This window comes from Pimephales promelas, chromosome 2 (assembly GCF_988280905.1).
Source record: "Pimephales promelas chromosome 2, fPimPro1.hap1.1, whole genome shotgun sequence".
In the NCBI taxonomy this organism is placed as follows: Eukaryota; Metazoa; Chordata; class Actinopteri; order Cypriniformes; family Leuciscidae; genus Pimephales; species Pimephales promelas.
The window spans coordinates 42,321,769-42,341,285 of record NC_142770.1 but is presented as its reverse complement, the minus strand read 5'-3'; the positions used below and the strand labels follow the sequence as shown (position 1 = coordinate 42,341,285).

Below are 19,517 nucleotides of genomic sequence, written 5' to 3'. Positions count from 1 at the left end.
ACAAGTACCCTTCAAGTACATGTCAGGGCTCCTTGGAGCAAAAAGATCAGGAGTGCTAAAGGCCCCAAAGGAGGAGGTAGAAGAGCACCTCCGTAAAGTGCACAGTGACCCAAGGCGAGAGGAAGAACTCGACATGGAAGGAAAGCTGTACAGCCCAGAGGAGCCGACCATCTCCTTTGATGATAGAGAGCCCAGATGGCAGGAAGTCAATGACTTCCTCCGAAAGGCAAGAAGAAGATCTGCACCGGGGCCGAATGGAATTTCGTACAAAGTTTATAAGAACTGTGAGAGGCTGAGGAGACGTCTGTGGAAGCTACTGAAGGTAGTGTGGAGGAAGAACCATCTGCCAGACAGTTTTCTTATTGCTGAGGGCTGCTTCATCCCCAAGCAGGAGGACTCTTCTAGCTTGAAAGACTTCCGCACAATCTCGCTGTTGAATGTGGAGGGGAAGTTGTTCTTCGGAATCTTGGCGAAGAGGCTGACCCAGTTCTTGATTAATAACAAGTACATTGACACCTCTGTACAGAAAGGCGGAGTACCTGGAGTCCCTGGTTGCATCGAGCACAACAGTGTCATCTCTAAGATCATCGAGGACGCAAAAAGGAACCAGGGAGATCTAGCAGTCCTGTGGCTTGACCTAACGAATGCTTATGGCACAGTACCACACAAGTTGGTCGATCACACACTCAGAGCCTATCACGTCCCCCAGAAGGTTCGGATGCTCCTCCAGAACTACTTTGGGCACTTCAAGATGCGCTTTACCTCCGGTGACTTCACTACCAACTGGCAGAGATTGGAGGTCGGAATTGTGACCGGATTCATTCATTCATTCATTCATTCATTCAACTTTATTTGTCCCCAGGGGGAAATTTGAAGGCACATTACAGTAGCTTACATAAGCACATTGCACAACCAACACTACACAGCACATATCATTAAAAAACTAAAACCTGAAGAAATCATTAACTCCTATTAAAGTTCAAGTTCATAAGCTGGACGGCCCTCGGGATGAAGGTTACTTTCCTCCTCTGTGTCCGACAAAGCGGACAACGGAGTCTGCTTCCCGAGGGTAGCCATTCAAACTCCGAAAACAGAATGTGAGAGGGGTCATTAATAATCCTACGTGCCACCTTTACAGTCTGTTGGTCGCATAAGGCAGTAAGAGTACGAACAGGCTGGTCAATGATCTTTGAACAGACCTTAACCACGCTAGACAGACGGTTCCTGTTTAGGAGAGTGATGGAATGAAACCAGCTAATAAATGAAAAAGTTATTACATTTTCAATGAAAGAATAATAAAATGTCTTAAGAATAACTTGTTGTTCTTGTACCATCTCTGTGATTCTGTGATTGTTGGATGTACCATCTCTGTGATTCTGTTCGCAGCAGCGATGAATCTCCTCGTCAAATCAGTGGAAAAGCCAATTTGGGGAGCTGTGCTGTCAAGTGGAGTCCAACAGGTCCCAGTTAGGGCCTTTATGGACGACCTGACAATAACTGCGAGGTCAGTCCCGGAGGGCAGATGGATCTTGGAAGATTTGGTAGAGCTCGCCACAGCAGCTAGGATGGAGTTCAAACCCTCAAAATCGAGAAGCTTGGTATTGAAGCGGGGCCGTGTGCAGGATCGTTTCCGGTTTAAGATCGGTGAAGATACCATTCCAACAGTTTCAGAGAAGCCAGTAAAGAGCTTAGGGAGGTGGTACAGAGCTGACCTGACTGACAAAGCAAGCGTGAAGGAGATTCTCAACCAAGCAGAAGAATGGCTGAAGACCCTGGAGAGGAGCGGCCTGCCCGGCAAGTACAAGGTATGGGGCTACCAACACGGCATCCTTCCAAGGCTCCTGTGGCCACTACTTGTCTATGAGGTCCCCTTGACAACAGTGGAGGGTTTGGAAAGGAAAATTAATAACTTCCTCAGGAGGTGGCTGTCTGTCCCCAAAAGTTTTTACATCAGTCGTGGAGGAATTTAAGACAGCCAAAGTTCGGTTGGCGATGATGTTGTGCGACAGCAACGATCAGGCTGTGCGACAGGCCAACATCGTAGTGAAAACGGGGCGGAAGTGGAAAGCCAGCGGAGCTCTGAGGGAAGCGGAAGAGCGCTTAAAGCATGCAGATATCATGGGCACGGTGACCCAGGGGAGACTGGGCCTGGGAGTCATCACCCGAGCAAGCTGGAATGAGGCAAAGGCAAAGGACCGGAAAGAGATGGTGCAGAAGGAGATTCGGGCTGTGGAGGAAGAGAGTAGACAAGCCAGGGCAGTAGCCATGAAACAACAAGGCAGCTGGACCAGGTGGGGAAGTGTTCGAGGAAGAGCCATCAGTTGGAAGGACATCTGGAACATGGAGGGGCATCGAATAAAGTTCCTCCTTAGCTCTGTGTATGATGTCCTGCCAACACCAACAAACCTTGAAAGATGGAGACTGACAGAGGATCCCTCCTGTGCGCTGTGCAAGAGACCGGCAAACCTGGAGCACATTCTGTCGTCCTGTCGGGCAGGCCTGACTGAAGGGAGGTTCAGGTGGCGCCATGATCAGGTGCTCTCACAGCTGGCAGAGGGACTGGAAAAGGAGAGGAAGCGGAAAAGAACCAAGGGCCAAGATAGAGGTCCCCGCTTCATTTGCTTCCTCAGGCCTGGGGAGAAGGCAGGCAAGGAGGACCGATGTTTAGGGATCCTTGGTACAGCAGAGGACTGGGAAATGAGAGTTGATCTGGGGAGGCAACTCAAGTTCCCAGAGGAAATTGCCATGACCAGCCTCCGACCAGACATCGTGGTCTGGTCCCAGGCAACAAGACAGGTGGCCCTAATAGAGCTGACAGTACCCTGGGAGGAAAGGATTGAGGAAGCACATGAACGCAAGTTAGGGAAGTATCATTCCCTCATCACAGAGAGCCAGCAGAGGGGTTGGAGAGCCTGGAATCTACCGGTGGAGGTGGGTTGCAGGGGATTCCCAGGACAGTCACTTTGGAGAGCATTGGGGACGCTTGAGGTTAGAGGGGCAGCCCGCAAGAACCTAGTGAACAAGATAGCAGAGCAGGCAGAAACAGCATCCAGATGGCTGTGGTTGAAGAGGAGCGAGCGGTGGCTAAACCAGGCTGGCAGAGAGGGCGGGGGTCAGAGCGGTGTAGTATAGTCCTGAATGACCGAGGGAGCAGTTCCAGGACGCTGGCTCTGCTGTCAAGCCTCATGGAGGTGTCGTGGGCTAGTTGATGAAACACCGGTGAAGTGGGGTGCCCACTTGAAAACCCAGTGAAGTCGACAGGTCTGAACCAGGTCCGACCATTCAGCTCTGCCCTCAGGTAAAGACGTCTGAAGGAAGCGGCTTCAATGCTAGCCACCCACATAAGGAGCAGGACGTAACTCCAGCCAAGTGTGGTGGCTGCGATATACCCTATCGTTTAAAGACATTCCAGTGATTAATTTATTTTCAAATATATGCATTTATAATGTATGTATATAAACAATTATATTTAGAGTTTTTTTTATATTGGCTCCCTCAATCCCTCAACTTTTCTATAGATATAACTGTCAGGCCCACTGGAGCCTCATCAATAGAGACGCATGCGCTGAACACCTCTGGAGTAAACTGACCCTGGATCAGAACCGGATCCGGAGCTGCTATGGCTACTTAGAAGAGAGATAGCTATGGGAGAGATAGATAATGAATTTAATGACTTTTATAGGCGATTCAATACACACGATTTTAATGAAATTAGTAGGGATTTTTTTTTAGTTTGAAAACGTCTCGGCTACGTATGTAACCCTCGTTCGAACGGAGACGTTACGTCGGAATGATGGAGAATGGGGGTTTCGCATAGAAAGCCAATCCTCTTCGAGTATTAAAAAACGAGCCAATGGCGTGAAAATGCCTTGGGTCTGCAGAATTTGCATAGCGTATCTCCGCCCCACATCGTGGGTATAAAAGGAGGAAGCGGACGCAACCGCAGTATGTCTTCGCTGAGGAGCCGAGACTGAACTCGGGCGTCTACCCAGCGTTACAGCGGAAGTGGCAGGGAGACGTAACGTCTCCGTTCCCTACTCAGGGGACGAGGGTTACATAAGTAACCGAGACGTTCCATTTCGTTGTCACTCCGAGTTACGTCGGAATGACGGAGAATGGGGGTCCCCGTGTAATCACGCCACCTTCACAGCTGTCTTCCAGTTCCCTTGCGCAAGTCTGACCCCTGACACATTTAGCCTCTTTACGAGGAGTCCTACTTGACACAGGAATACCAAGGTACACTGGGGAGCATATCCCCCTTAAAGGGGAAATGAAGCGGTGAATCAAGTTTACATGATTTACAAGATGGATTTCCAATATAATCAACAATTATATAAGAAACATTACAAATGTAAACATTTAGAAGAAAAAAAGAAAAAAACTTTATCTTTCGCCGCCAGGGCGCCGCAATTGTGCAGGTGACGTCACAGGGTTGGTTGGCTCAAGTTTAACAGGCTCTGGGCATTGAAAATCGCGACATCAAACTGTGTTTATACCAGTGTTTTGACCGCGAACGACTAATGTTAGGTACAGATATTAGACAAAAAGATGACGTCTCATGTTATATGTTGACAAACTGCACATAGAAACCTTGTTCGCGATGTCTGCCGTCAGATATTCCCGTCTCGTCAACACCATGTAAGTTACGTTGCTGTGTAGAACAGTCAGTGGTGGTTTGGGGCGGAGAGCGGGTTTGCAACGCTAACTTACCAGGTGTCAGTGTGGCTGTTGTCCTGCGATGCCCTCCGTGTCAGAGTCCATCTGTTGTCAAGAGGTTGATCTTGAGCATGTGTTGCGTGGTCAATTCTGCATCACCGGCGCGCACGTTTACCATGCTGTGCCGGGAGTTAGACGTGTGGAAGCGGCGATGCTTTCCCTGAAGGATGTCAGAGCGGAGACACTTTTTCCTAGTATATGTAGGCTGTAGCTAACGTTACTAGCACTACCAGTGCGAAAATATGGACGTTTCATTTCCCCTTTAACAAATACGTGCTAACTTACATGTTATTGACGAGACGGGAATATCCGACGGCGAAAGATACAAAGTTTTTTCTTTTTTTCTTCTAAATGTTTACATTATATAATTGTTGATTATATTGGAAATCCATCTTGTAAATCATGTAAACTTGATTCACTGCTTCATTTCCCCTTTAAGGGAATATGCCGCAGCATGCCTACCATAGGGAGGACTTAAGAATACACATATGGCCCCGTAGGGTCCCATACGGAAGAAAATGGAGTGACCAGCCCGTAGGGTGGCTAAAATCTTAACTCCAGGGGTGGCAAGGTGGCTTGCCGAGGGAAGACACATGCTCAGAGAGGCTTACAGTGGAAATTACACATGTGGAGGTTACTAGCAGGAACCATGCACACGGAGGCACCTAACCGACATCCGGGCAACAGACAATGGCGATATCGCACTTATCCAGTCGGTGGAGTGGAGTGGCGAGCAAGCGAAGACACCTGAGCGGGTCCAGTACTGGCCGGATGAGCGAGTACAAGAGAGGACACAGGCTCCACTTGAAGATTATAGAATCTAGTGAATGTGTTGGGTGACGCCCAGCCTGCAGCTCTGCAGATGTCTGCTAGCGAGGCACCATGCACTAGAGCCCAAGAGGAAGCCACACTCCGGGTGGAGTGGGCCGTCACACCAAGGGGGCACGGTCGACCTTGCTGCTGGTAAGCCAAAGCGATGGTGTCCACAATCCAGTGAGACAGCCGCTGCTTTGAGAGAGCCCTTCCCTTCTGGCTCCCACCATAACAGACAAAGAGCTGGTCTGAGGTCCTGAAACACTGCATTCTGTCTACTTAAGCACGGAGGGCGTGTACTGGACAGAGCAGTGCCAAGTTTGGGTCTGCCTCCTCCAGGGACAGCGCTTTCAGCAGGTTCACCACCTGGTCCTGGAAGGGAGTGGTGGGAACCTTGGGCACATATCCAGGCCGGGGTCTCAGGATCACGTGAGAGTACGCCGGCCCGAATTCCAGGCACGCTTAGTCAACGGAGAATGCGTGCAGGTCCCCTACCCTCTTGATAGAGGCCAGTGCAACCAGGAGCGCTGTCTTCATTGACAGGAATTTAATCTCTGGAAGAGGAAGCAGATCGGGTAGCAGATGCGGGGACTCTCACAGTAAGATCATTGAGTCTCGATCTCAGTGTCGCGATGGTCATGTTCCCACAGAAGGAACATATGTCATCCACAAACGCTGCTTTAGCGTGTTCAAAGCCCAGACACACAAAGCAGCGCTCATGCCCATCAGAGGAGGAGAGATATCGACCGCACCCAGAAGAACACGGGCGAACCATCTTTAAAAAGACGTGCCACGTGCAGCTCTTTCAATAGAGAGGAAATTCACTCTGCAGCGCTGAGGCGACCAGGGAGAAGCACAAAATCTGGCAGACCACTGCACAGATCGCAGGCAATGTAGAATCTCGCTGGGTACCGCCGTCACACCAACACTGGAGAGGACGCTCGTCTCGAAGAGGTAATCTCAGTATAAGTGGCTTGTGGAGTGGAGAGGTTCTCTTTTCTCTGAAGCGAAAACATACTGCGGTTGCGTCCGCTTCCTCCATTTATACCCACGAGGTGGGGCGGAGATACGCTATGCAAATTCCGCAGACCCAAGGCATTTTCACGCCATTGGCTCGTTTTTTAATACTCGAAGAGGATTGGCTTTCTATGCGAAACCCCCATTCTCCGTCATTCCGACGTAACTTCCGAGTGACTACGAAAGGGAACAGAGGAATATCTGCTCATTGATAAAGCCTCTGTTTTGAGGGTTTTACAAACCACCAAAAAAAATAAAAGCCCTGGGCTTGATAAAGTCAGTGGGAGAGTTTTGAGGAGCTGTGCTTATCAGCTCTGTGATATCAGTCATTTCATTTTTCAGACCTCAGTGAAATTACAGAGAGTGCCTTCAGTATGGAAATGTTTTACTACTACTACATACCCTGAACGTTCCCTCTGTTTGTGGAGCTTGAGCTTATCCACTTACTCACCCTTAATCACACCCTGGGTATTTGTGTACAAAATAACATATTGTAGTGACTGTCGATGGCTGTGTGGCTGTCAGTCAGCTATGTGGAACCCTGGGCACGCTGTTGTTTGGCCTTTAGGAGAGGGTGGCGGGTTGAGGAAGTTTGTCTGTTATTTTGATTGCGCTGTTCTGAAGCTATGTTTCTGAATGCCTGCACGTTGTGCCTGGCGAATAATCAAGTTAACTGAACTCTGGCCTAGTGTGAGATGCGACAATATAGCTTCTCTATTCTATTTTGCCTGGAAACGCTTCCAACACCCTTGCGTGTAGCGTGAAAAATAGGCGTTGTTTTCCTCATGGCTCGAGCGCGCCTGAGCACGCAAGTCACTCAGGCAGTCTGCAAGCTCTAACCTGTTAACATGGGAGCCGAAATAAAAACGGACACGCCACGCAGCCAGTGTGTCACAGGGCATAAACTATAGATGTGTTAAAAAATACGGAGAATATATATATATATATATATATATATATATACACACATGTATCCGAGTCCTGATCGGGAGGTAACATCCGATTCCGATCGAGTCTAAAACCACGTGATCGGGCCTGATTTCCGATCACTTGATCAGATCTGGACATCCCTAGTATTATTCATAAACTATATGCTATTATCAGTGTATTATTATGTACTTATAATTGTATATAATTATAGTATTCATTACTTGCTGTTTGTTGATTTTATTGACTAAACTACACTATTACTTCTTTTCGTATATTTTTATTATTACTTTATCGAATATTTACTATTTGCATTGCACTGTAGTTGTACCAATATCTTATGTATTGCCATAAAGGATCCATCAGTTATCTTTGTTATGGCTAAAATCAATCACAAAAAATGCTTTTACCACAATAAGAAAACTTTATTTAATTTAATGTAAAAAATAAATGATATCTTCACAATTCTTAGTCAAGAATAAAAAGCCAGATTATAGCCTACATGACAAGCCTGAGCTTTGACAATTCCTTATTTTTAAAAAAAGTCTTACTATCGAGATTTTAAATAACTAGTGATGGAACTTTTTGTACACCACGAACAAAACCACTGAAATCAGTTGATAAATGTAATTTATTTTTTGTTGTTTTTATCCAGATAAAACCGCAGCTCACCGTTTACTTGATTACAGTGCAGTCTTGCCCTCCGCAAAATGGCAGATGCGTTGACGTATCTCAGCAACGTTCCAAAGCGGCCAATAGGGCGTCTATGTATTTATTATGTCTATGCTGACAGGCGGCACAAGAAGCCATTGTGTGAGAGCCGATTTGAGTTCTAATGTGCTTTAACCCTTGTGCATCCTTATGGACATTTTTGTCCTTTTCAGTTTTTTTTTTATCACTTTGCCTGTGTTAAAGCTAACTGCAAAAAACTTGGCACTGGTGTGTATTTTTATTGGAATTTTACTATTTCACCGTCATTTTCTTAAAAAAATATTTTTAGCATTAGGTACAAAAAATACTCCCTCTCAGACCCTTTTGGACAAAAATGACTCCTTTGAAACCCATTAAACCTGCCATTTTTAATCCCCGGTTCAGTTAACTATAAAATTATGCAATCTTTGTTAAGAGGCTTTCATTCTGATGGCAAGGCTTAAAAATTTTATTTTTTACTATTTTTTATCAGACGGTGCCGCTTTCTCCTGTTTTCTGGTTCGGCATATTATAGAGCCAACTGGATAAATTATGCAACAATATTTGTGTGGGTGTGTTGGTATGGATGTCAAAGTGTGGTTAGTATGTGTGTTATAAAAAAATATGTGTATGTGTGTGTTTGTAATACTGAGAGAGAAAAACTGCAAATTCAAATCCAATCACTGTGAGCACCAGTGGAGTTTTGCTGGCACCCAATGGGTAAAATATGCTACTACGCCCAAACAAACTGTTACCGAAAGCTCATTTTTTGAGATATCATCCTCAAATTTGAAACACAACCTATTTAGATTTATGGCTTTGATTGTATTGCAGTTTTGAGTTCAACCTGATTTATAAAATATGTATTTTATATAAAATATTTTTTATAAATAATTTTCAAAAACTTATACCTATATAACTTTTTTTGGGGGATTTACTTATTATTATTTTTTACTTATTTTTTTTACTTCAGCAATAATCTGCAAAGGGTCTTCTTTAAAATGATACCAAACTTAAGTCAGTGCTCCAAAGCGTCACATTTTTATGACAGTTTTTTGACATGGACATTTTTGTCCTCTTTTTACTTGTGTGTAACTTTTTTTAATTGATGCACAAGGGTTAAATCATCAAGCACGTCCCGTTCCTTATTGTTCATTTATCCGTGCTTCTCAATCACTCTAAAGTTTCAATAACTTTAAGCAATTCGCTCTGTGTTTACAAAACATTAAGCACACACACACACACACACAAGGGCTGGGACGATCTCCTGGTTCGATATCATCATATTTGGGTGCCGATACTATAAGTATTACGATTTTTAAGAATTGCGATTATTTCTATCAAAATCTGACTTTCTCTATTTTGATCGTTAGACATCAGTGTTTATATTTGAGCTTTAAACTTTTATCCCATTACTTCCATGATAATTTAAACTATTGTATCACAGAAATATTGATACTATTATGAGGTTGAAAAGACCTTTTGTGAAACTGTTTCATGACAACTCTCTCTGGGTCAGCGAATGTTGCGATATGATTTGGTCAAAGGTTCAATAGACAGAGGAACTGGAAGAAGATCGTGTGTGTGTGTGTGTGTTTTTGAATGGAGATCACAGTATTTTAAAGATGAATCGTGCAGCTCTACTGTCTTATCTCTTATATTACGACACTCATAGATATCGACACGTTTCATCCTCTGTTGGAGCAAGAGTGGCTAACTTCTGTCAAGCTTGTCTATAAGCAACGATAAAAATAAAGCAATTTAATTTGAATTAATATCAATTCTGGAATAAATAAAAAAATATATTTTAAAATTGTGAACCAGAAAATTGTGATTAGTATTGTGAATCGATTTTTTCCCCCATTCCTAACACACACAGACACACGTTCTTTAAAATGTTTACAAATACAGTAAACACACACACTTAATCACACACACACACACGCTCACACACTTTGTTGGGTTTCCATGTTTTTTGGGGATTTTCCAAAGAATTTTTTTTAATAGCTATAGTGTGATTATTATAATTCCTTTCTATGTAAAGCTTTTGAATAACTGTTTGAATTTTCCTTGCATTTATTTTGTGATTATTTCCTTTCTATGTAACGCACTTTGAACTGCCATACTGTATGAAATGTGCTATATAAATGAACTTGCCTTGCCTATGTTATTTATAGTTTAAGTTTTGTGTTTATCTCTGGATATAGGCTAAATGTGTGTCATTGTTCTCTACAGGTTGATTGATTGTGGAGTCACAGATAAAGGTTGTGTTGCTCTGGCTTCAGCTCTGAGATCAAACCCCTCACACCTGAGAGAACTGGATCTGTCTGTGAATAAACTAGGAGACTCAGGAGTGAAGCAGCTTTCTGATCTACTGGCGAATCCTCACTGTAAACTGGAGACACTGAGGTAAGATCATCTCTACCATAAAGCCTCTGAGTGAATAAGGATTCATATGTAGATAGTGTATACAATATATGTTTGGTGTAAGCCCCATCCGGTGGTTCAGGTTATGCCTTCCCTAAATGTCGCTAGATGAAGTAATTCGTCAATATGCATATTCATTAGGTCATCGCGTCATTCTTGCGTTCTGACTAATGTTTTCTCTCTAAATTCATGCTCACATACTGGATTTTAATATAATATAAATTAGCCTAATGTCCAATAAAGATGTTCTCATTTCCTTTTTTTAGCGCTCAAATTGTTATCTTTTCTCTCTTTGCTCCTCCTTATTACTCCTCCCAGATTAAAAACACCAGCATCATCATTTTATTGGGGCAACCTTCTTTGCACATGCGTATCATTTCTTTAAAAAAAATGGACATCTGTATTAGTGTCTTTTTACACAATGGGCTCCTTGTTTCAGTACGCTTTTCTCAGTGGCACATTGTTACATTGTATACAATCTGTTTCTCCCCCGGTGCCTCCCAACACCTGCATCTGTGCTACAAATGTTTTTTGGGTACTTTTCCACTCTCTTGTCCCTGTCCTCATATGCCCTATGACCCTAGTTTTTTCTGCTTGGCATTACATCACATACACGCTTCTTTCACATGTGCATAAGACAAGCAGAATTCTCCAACAATGACTACATTTTTTACATGTGTAAAATGATCTGAATTAAGAGTTCAGGAACTGGATGGACTAAAGCTGTGTGATAGTGAGTATTAGAAGTAATAAGCACAAAATTAAAATGGTCAAACTAAATTATTTAAATGTAAAACAAAAGAGCAGAAGATAAGTGATGCGTCAGTGACAAACACTGCTGATTCCCGTCTGTCAGCGGCCGTGCGCTCAACAGAAGAACGAGCCGCTGCTCCTCTCATCATTCACTGAACAGGGGAGACGCAGCGAGAGAGAGAGACGGCAGGGAGAAAGCAAGAGGTTGCGCTCGCACCACTGACAACATCTGGAGGATACTGAGCTTTGACCAAAGAGGCGCTAGATTTGGCACTAGTCACTTTTTTATGTCACTAAAGGGTCTAAAAAGTCACTAAAAATAGCAACAAAGGCGCTAAGTTGGCAACACTGATTCAGTCTCACGCCGCTTCCACGCTCCAATTGAAAGGGATATAGCGACTGTAACGTCACACGCTGGAGTGTCTTTGAGAGCCACCAGAGAAAAACAATGACGATAGTTTGGTGAATGGATTTTTTTCTCCCAGCCCTAACACACACACACACACATTCCTTAAAATTCTTACAAATACATTATTAAACGTGCTTTTATTTTGTATCTATTTTCTATGCAAAGCTCTATGAATTGCTATAGTTTGATTATTATAATTTCTTTCTATGTGAAACTTTTGAACTGCCATAGTGTATGAAATGTGCTATAGAAATAAACTTGCCTTGCCTATGTTATTTATAGTTTAAGTGTTGTGTTTTTCTCTGGATATAGGCTTAATGTGTGTCATTGTTCTCTACAGGTTGAGTGATTGTGGAGTCACAGATGAAGGTTGTGTTGCTCTGGCTTCAGCTCTGCGATCAAACCCCTCACACCTGAGAGATCTGAATCTGTCTGATAATAAACTAGGAGACTCAGGAGTGAAGCAGCTTTCTGATCTACTGGCGAATCCTCACTGTAAACTGGAGAAACTGAGGTAAGATCATACATGACTCTCAACTTAAACTGTCACTGTGAATTCATAAAGTATAATCAAATGGAATAAAATTCAGGGAAATAACTATTATTACATTAATTACAAGCACATCTAATATTGTAATATGTAATATGTAAAATGTAATATTGAAAACAACCTTATTAAATTCATGAAATTAAATTAATGTCTGTTCGTATAATGACGTCTGTTTATATGATGTAAGAGGATTAATATGTATAAAACATTTGCTGTGTTTCTCCTGCACTGTGAGTTCATGTGTTTGATCTGTAAATGCTTGAACACATGAGCTGCTCCTCATTAAGCTGAAACTGCAGGACTGATAGTCACACTGAAAAACACACTCTGACATCATGACATACATTTAACACCCTTTACTTTAAACACACTCAATCTCAGCACAATCAGGATCACAGTCACAGAGTCACAGATTATGACATGGAGAAACACTATAGTCCATCAATGACACGTCAGTGTGTGTGTTATTAATGAGACTGCGTGTTCTTATCCTATGAGAAGACATTCCTCTTATTCATGACAGCACATGTCAACCCTATTTAATAATTTAAAACCAGCAGAATATAAAAAGTTAACGTAAACAAGGTAACGTTACTCCGCTCGTCATCGGCAGCTGTCACAGTTGGCGACAAGAAAAATTCTCCGTGGACCGGTCCGAGCGCTTCAGATGCGCACTTTCATATGAGGGGACGCAGCTTTAGGTAACAACTATTTGTTAATATTGTGACAATAGACCTACATTTTGTTACTTTAATTTTCAAAATAACCAGTGGGGGAATGAACTTCACAGCCTACTTCATAGGCTATTCACGTAAATGTGAAGTAGTCTACTTTCCCCCCTCACAGGACAGCAACACTGCTACGCATTTACAATAAACTACACTAAAGTAGGCAATCCTATAGTTTAAATGTATACACTCAGATGCCGTTACAAAAATAAACAATGTCCAAAGACATGAATTTTATTTTAACACATTTAAAGTTGCATAAAATAATAAATTATGAATAATAATGTACAGAAAATTTTTTTTTTCGTTTTCGCGTTTCAACAAGACAAATAAAGCCACACAATGGTGACGAATGTGTTGATGAAAAAGAAAAAAAAAACACTTTTGGCTTTTAACTCTGGTTTCTCTGGCTATTTGATTAATGAAAACAATACTTTTACGTTTAAATGTGAATTTGCCGTCCACCACCGAACTCTCGGCCGCCCTTAAAAAAATAAAAATAAAAATGCTGTCGTCACCAGCTTAATGACATTAGGAGGATAGGATAGACCGCGTAGGATCAGGTAGGATCCATTTATGTATCTTCTCTTTCACGGCAAAATGAAGGGTGCATTTGGCGTCGCTTTTGAATCAGGGTAGCCTTCGTCGCGCCGTGATGACGCAACCAGCCTTCTAATACGTCCTTCGAAAGATGCATAACTGAATAGGGACAGCCTTCAATGCGCTGCAGTGACGCAATCGGCCTTCAAATGCGACCTTCGGAGGGTGCAGCCTTTGAATTGGGACAGCCTTCGTAGCGCGGCTTTGAAGCAATCGGCCTTCAAATACGGCCAAGCGTCCTTCAAATACGGCATACGGAGGATGCAGCCTTCACATTGGGACATAGCTTGTATCAGCTGGCACTCCTTCTCCTTCTCTCATGCGCTACACACTCCAACTTATAGTGCCCTCTCTGGTTGTAGAAGGTGCACCACTCAAATGCAATGGAAACAATTATAAGTAAATCATGAAACCAAAAATAAAACTCAAATGTGGCTCCTACAACATTAACCACACACACGTTGGGTTACCATGTTTTATGAGCACTTTCCATAGAAATAATGATTTTTAAACTGTAAATTAAAAGAGTAGTTCACTTTTTAAAAAAAAAAATTTGCTGATAATTTACTCACCCCCATGTCATCCAAGATGTCCATGTCATTATTTCTTCAGTCGAAAAGAAATTAAGGTTTTTGATGAAAACATTCCAGGATTTTATCCATATAATGGACTTCAATGGGAACCAAACAGTTCAAGGTCCAAAAGAAAACTTTCAGTGCAAACTGTTCAAAGGGCTTTAAATGATTCCAGACAATGAATAAGGTTCTTATCAAGCGAAACGATCGCTCATTTAAAAAAAAAACCAAAGTTTAAGTTTTATAAGCTCAAATGGTCGCCTTGCTCTTTTCTGTGATGCGCGTTCGTGACTCTCCTGTTCAAACTTGTTCGTCAAAGTGAACAAATCTTTTTTCCGAGTCAACTCGTTCATTTCATTTGTTGAATCAACCAAATGACACGAAAAAAGATTTGTTCATTTTGATAAACGAGTTTGAACAGGAGAGTCACAAACGTGCATTACAGAAAAGAGAAAGGCGCGCATTTGAGCTTATAAAACTTAACCTTTTTTTTTTAAATGAGCGATCGTTTCGCTTGATAAGACCCTTATTCATCGTCTGGAATCGTTTAAACCCCTTTGAACAGTTTGAGTATTTATATATATTTCATATTGACAGCATTATGTGTTGTGTTTATCTCTGGATATAGACTTAATGGCCCTCATTTATCATTCTTGCGTAGAAACGGGTGTGCATGTTGGCGTAAGATTATGCTTACACTCCTCTCACCATAGCTGTCAACCTCCCGTTTTTTCCGGGTTTCTCACGTATTTTAGCTCCTTTCCCGCTGTCTTCCCGTTTTAGTATTTTCCCGTAAAATATCCCGTATTTACTCTCTGATTGTGTGAGACGTACGAGCTCGGACAGATTCGGCTTGAAGTAGTTTATCCTCTGATGCGGTGCCGCGCGCACTGGCCGGAGACACACTGGCTGCGTGGCGTGTCCATTTTTATTTCGGTTCCCATGTTAACAGATTAGAGCGTGCACGCTGCCTGCATGACACACGCGTCTCCAGAAAATGCGTGCATGCTAGAAATAGAACTGACGCCTATTTTTCACGCGACAGGCAAGCGTGTTTTTTGCCTGGAATTTCTTTGCGTTTCCAGGCAAATAAATAAATAAAAAATAGGAAACTATGTTTAGGCTAGCTGTATGTGATTTTGTACTCGAATACATATTAATAAATTACATTTTGATGTTTGAAAGTCTAGGTTTTTACATAAATTCAGATATCAATGTAATTTAAACAAATAATAATTAATATAAATCGATTTTCAAATATATGAATAAAATATATTTTATTTTTTCCAGTTGTTTCTTATGCTCTTAACAATGTGATTACATGAAGAAGAAAAAAAACTAGAAAAAAAAAACGTTCTGGGCCACAGGAGGATATAAAGATAGGATAGTGTGTCTTCTGAGTGATGGTCCACCATCAGGCTAAATAGGCTCTTTAAAGCTACACAAAATGTGTAAATGTAATTGAAATAAACAGACAGCCCACTTCCCTTTTGCGGATTTTGGAAGATGTGTGATAGGCTAACAGTAGAAATTGTTCTCCAAATGCAAGAGCAACACACCGCTAATCCAAATGTAGATTTTTTTTTCTTTAAATGACACTGTCTCTTTCTCTCTCACACATAGGTTTACGTTAGTTATGAACTCTTTAGACTTTTAAGGATTAGTGCTTTATTTTTAAAGTTTGTGGGTAAGAATCGTGCAAAACAAAATCCCTTATTTTGGGGATGGATTCTGGGAAAACTCCCTTATTTTCAATATTCAATGTTGACAGCTATGCCTCTCACCGCCTGATTTATGAAGATGTGCGTACCTTTGAAATCCAGGTGTACGCAATGCCTGCCCTTGATAAATCCCGCGGCCGAAAACAATCGTCATTAGAATAACACGCCCCTAAATATTCAAGTCTCCGCTTCCCCCACGCCCTTGTCTTACGCCATGTACACACGGAAGACGGTAAAAAAGAGAAACTTCTCCGACGTGGAGCTGAAATGACCTAGCACAATGCATTATTTTACAGCACGTCTTTTGAAATTAGCATTCAATTTCGAATCACATGTATAATAGTGATGATGTGATGTGAAGTACCATTCATTCACATTAATAATTGCATGACAATTTGTAATATTCTCCTTATTATTTTGATTTGTATTAATGAAGCTTATTGTTATTTAGAAGAAGGATGTCATTATTATTATTTGTATTATTATTATTATAATTTAAAAGAAGAAGAATGCATTTTTGATTATTCTGTCAGTCTGAATTATTTTTTGGTCTATGAAAGCCTTTCATTACTGAACCCAGTCCGTGCGCACCTGCCGGGGATAATCCTGAAACGCCAGTTAAAGCACACAGGCTCGCAACTGAAGGAATAATTATGCTTACAAATCAAATGCTTTGGTAAAGTCACACAAATTAAACATTGAAATCCATGTTGCACAAAAATAAACACTGAAGTTTATAATTACTATGTTGTTTTTTTGCTTGTTTTTTTACACTGGGTCATAATATATCATATCTTTTAGTTTGTCAGTGCGTTTTTTGGTGTTAGGCTTTTTTGCACTAAATTCTGCACTTTGCATTTCTGCACTAAATCAAAACGTGCGTACACCACCTCCTGAGCTGGTGTAGGATTTGAGCGTGCCGTACGCCAACATCCATATTGATAAATCTGAAAGTCACAGTGGTTTGGGTTTACGCAAGGTGTACGCTGGAAATTTGGTGTACGCACTTTTGATGAATGATGGCTAATGTGTGTCATTGTTCTCCACAGGTTGTGTGATTGTGGAGTCACAGATGAAGGTTGTGTTGCTCTGGCTTCAGCTCTGAGATCAAACCCCTCACACCTGAGATATCTGAGTCTATCTGGGAATAATCTAGGAGACTCAGGAGTGAAGCAGCTGGAGGATCTGAGGGATGATCCACATTATAAACTGAAGACACTAGAGTAAGAATAGTTCTTAACGATTTTCATCATCATATTTTCATTTAAAGTTCAAATGGCTGTTTTACTCGCTAGAAATAGAAGTAAAGGTTCAGGTTCAGTAACAGTGTGTGTGTGTGTGTGTGTGTGTGTGTGTGCAGCTTTAAATCTGTAGTGAGTGTAATGATGATTTCTGCTGGTTCTGGATCAGCTGTCCGTTGTGTGAAAGTGACCTTTCATGTGCTTTTGATTTTGTAAAGTGACTTTGAGCATCAGATAGAAGCTATATTATCATGTTGGAGAAGGAATTAATATAGATTATCTAGTTAGTTTTCTTATGAAAAGATGTGACAGATGTAATATGTCATACTACATATGTGACTGTGTGTGTGTTTTATTTTAGGACTTATAGATGACAGTCTGATCTTCTGCTGATCATCTGATGGTGAATAAGGATCCACTACAGAGACTCACAGTCAATAGAATCAACAGAGACTGAAGATACTAGGGGTGTAACAATACATCGATATGGATTGATGCATCGATCAAAAGTCTAACGATACGATGCATCGATACCACACACAAAATATCAATATACGGTACCTTTATTTTAACACACTCCACATCCTCACATAACTTTTCTCCACTGAAATAGACGCCTGACAAGATTGACTGAACCCTTTTTCACAAAAGCTGGTATTTTCCACTGTTAAGGCATCGCAAGTTTGACCTACATGTACGAAAGTACAGCCAAGTTACTACAACTTCCTGTTTCATGGCGAATCATCGACGCCACGGACACGCCCATGAACGAAAACGCACAGATAGCACAACTTTACATCGTCAATGCCTTTAGAAGGCACAGCAGAAATTTGAAGTGGATCCGACTAAAGCCCTAGGAGGAGTTAGTTAAAGTACGTAATGAGTAAATCATCCAAAAATGGCAGTAAAATTAGAAATGGCCGACTTCCTGTCGAGTTTAGGGTATGGGTTCTTGAGGCTTTTTTGTGCGTCTGGTCATGGTAGATGCACCACAGAAATTTCGTACATGTCGGTCAAACATGCGACGGCGGCTGCTTCGTTAAAGGTCACTTCCTGTTGCCAGCAGGTGGCGCTATTACTGTGGGTGAATGTCAGCATGTAGATTTCTTCAGGGCGGGACTCTTGTCAAATGTGTAAAATTTGGTGCGGATCTGGGCATTTACAGCCAAGTTACTACAACTTCCTGTTTCATAGCGAATCATCGACGCCACGGACACGCCCATTGACGAAAACGCGCAGATAGCACAACTTTACATTGTCAATCCATTTAGAAGGCACAGCCAAAATTTGAAGTCGATCTGACTAAATCCCTAGGAGGAGTTTGTTAAAGTACGTAATGAGTAAATCATCCAAAAATGGCGGTAAAATTAAAAATGGCCGACTTCCTGTTGAGTTCAGGGCATCGCTCCAAGAGACTTTTCTGTGCGTCTGGGCATGGTAGATGTACCACAGAAATTTTGTACATGTCGGTCAAACATGCGACGGGGGCTGCTTCGTTAAAGGTCACTTCCTGTTGCCACTAGGTGGCGCTATGACTGTGGGTGAATGTGGACATATAGATTTGTTCAGGGCGGGACTCTTGTCAAAAGTGTAAAATTTCGTGCAGATCTGGGCATTTACAGCCAAGTTACCACAACTTCCTGTTTCATGGCGAATCATCGACGCCACGGACACGCCCATTTAGGAAAACGCGCAGATAGCACAACTTTTCATCGTCAATGCCTTTAGGAGGCACAGTAGAAATTTGAAGTCGATCCGACTAAATCCCTAGGAGGAGTTCGTTAAAGTACGTAATGAGTAAATCATCCCAAAATGGCGGTAAAATTAGAAATGGCCAACTTCCTGTTGAGTTTATGGCATCGCTCCAAGAGACTTTTCTGTGCGTCTGGACATGGTAGATGTACCACAGAAATTTCGTACATGTCGGTCAACCATGTGACGGGGGCTGCTTCGTTAAAAGTCACTTCCTGTTGCCACTAGGTGGCGCTATGACTGAGGGTGAATGTCGGCATGTAGATTTGTTCAGGGCGGGACTCTTGTCAAATGTGTAAAATTTCGTGCAGATCTGGGCATTTACAGCCAAGTTACTACAACTTCCTGTTTCATGGCGAATCATCGACGCCACGGACACGCCCATCGACGAAAACGCACAGATAGCACAACTTTACATCGTCAATGCCTTTAGAAGGCACAGCAGAAATTTGAAGTCGATTCGACTAAATCCCTAGGAGGAGTTCGTTAAAGTACGGAGTGTGTAAATCGTCCGAAATCGTTCGCCAAATTCAAAATGGTGGACTTCCTGTCGAGTTTAGGGTATGGGTTCTTGAGGCTTTTTTGTGCATCTTGATAT

The 19,517-nt window shown here is 42.1% G+C and overlaps 1 protein-coding gene across 4 annotated transcripts in view; it reads left to right on the top strand.

Moving 5' to 3' along the window:
- LOC148997438 (protein NLRC3-like) overlaps nt 1–17,943 on the top strand; it is a 131,135-nt gene extending 113,192 nt beyond the window's left edge. For 3 of the 4 annotated variants that reach the window (XM_089122513.1, XM_089122515.1, XM_089122514.1), the window contains exons 7-10: nt 10,399–10,572; nt 12,093–12,266; nt 16,976–17,149; nt 17,529–17,943. In XM_089122513.1, the coding sequence (XP_088978639.1) occupies nt 10,399–10,572; nt 12,093–12,266; nt 16,976–17,149; nt 17,529–17,541 (535 nt within the window). In that variant the 3' untranslated portion in view covers nt 17,542–17,943. The remainder of the gene's footprint in view (nt 1–10,398; nt 10,573–12,092; nt 12,267–16,975; nt 17,150–17,528) is intronic. The other variant, XM_089122516.1, reaches the window with a different exon arrangement.
- The last annotated feature ends 1,574 nt before the right edge of the window (nt 17,944–19,517 follow it).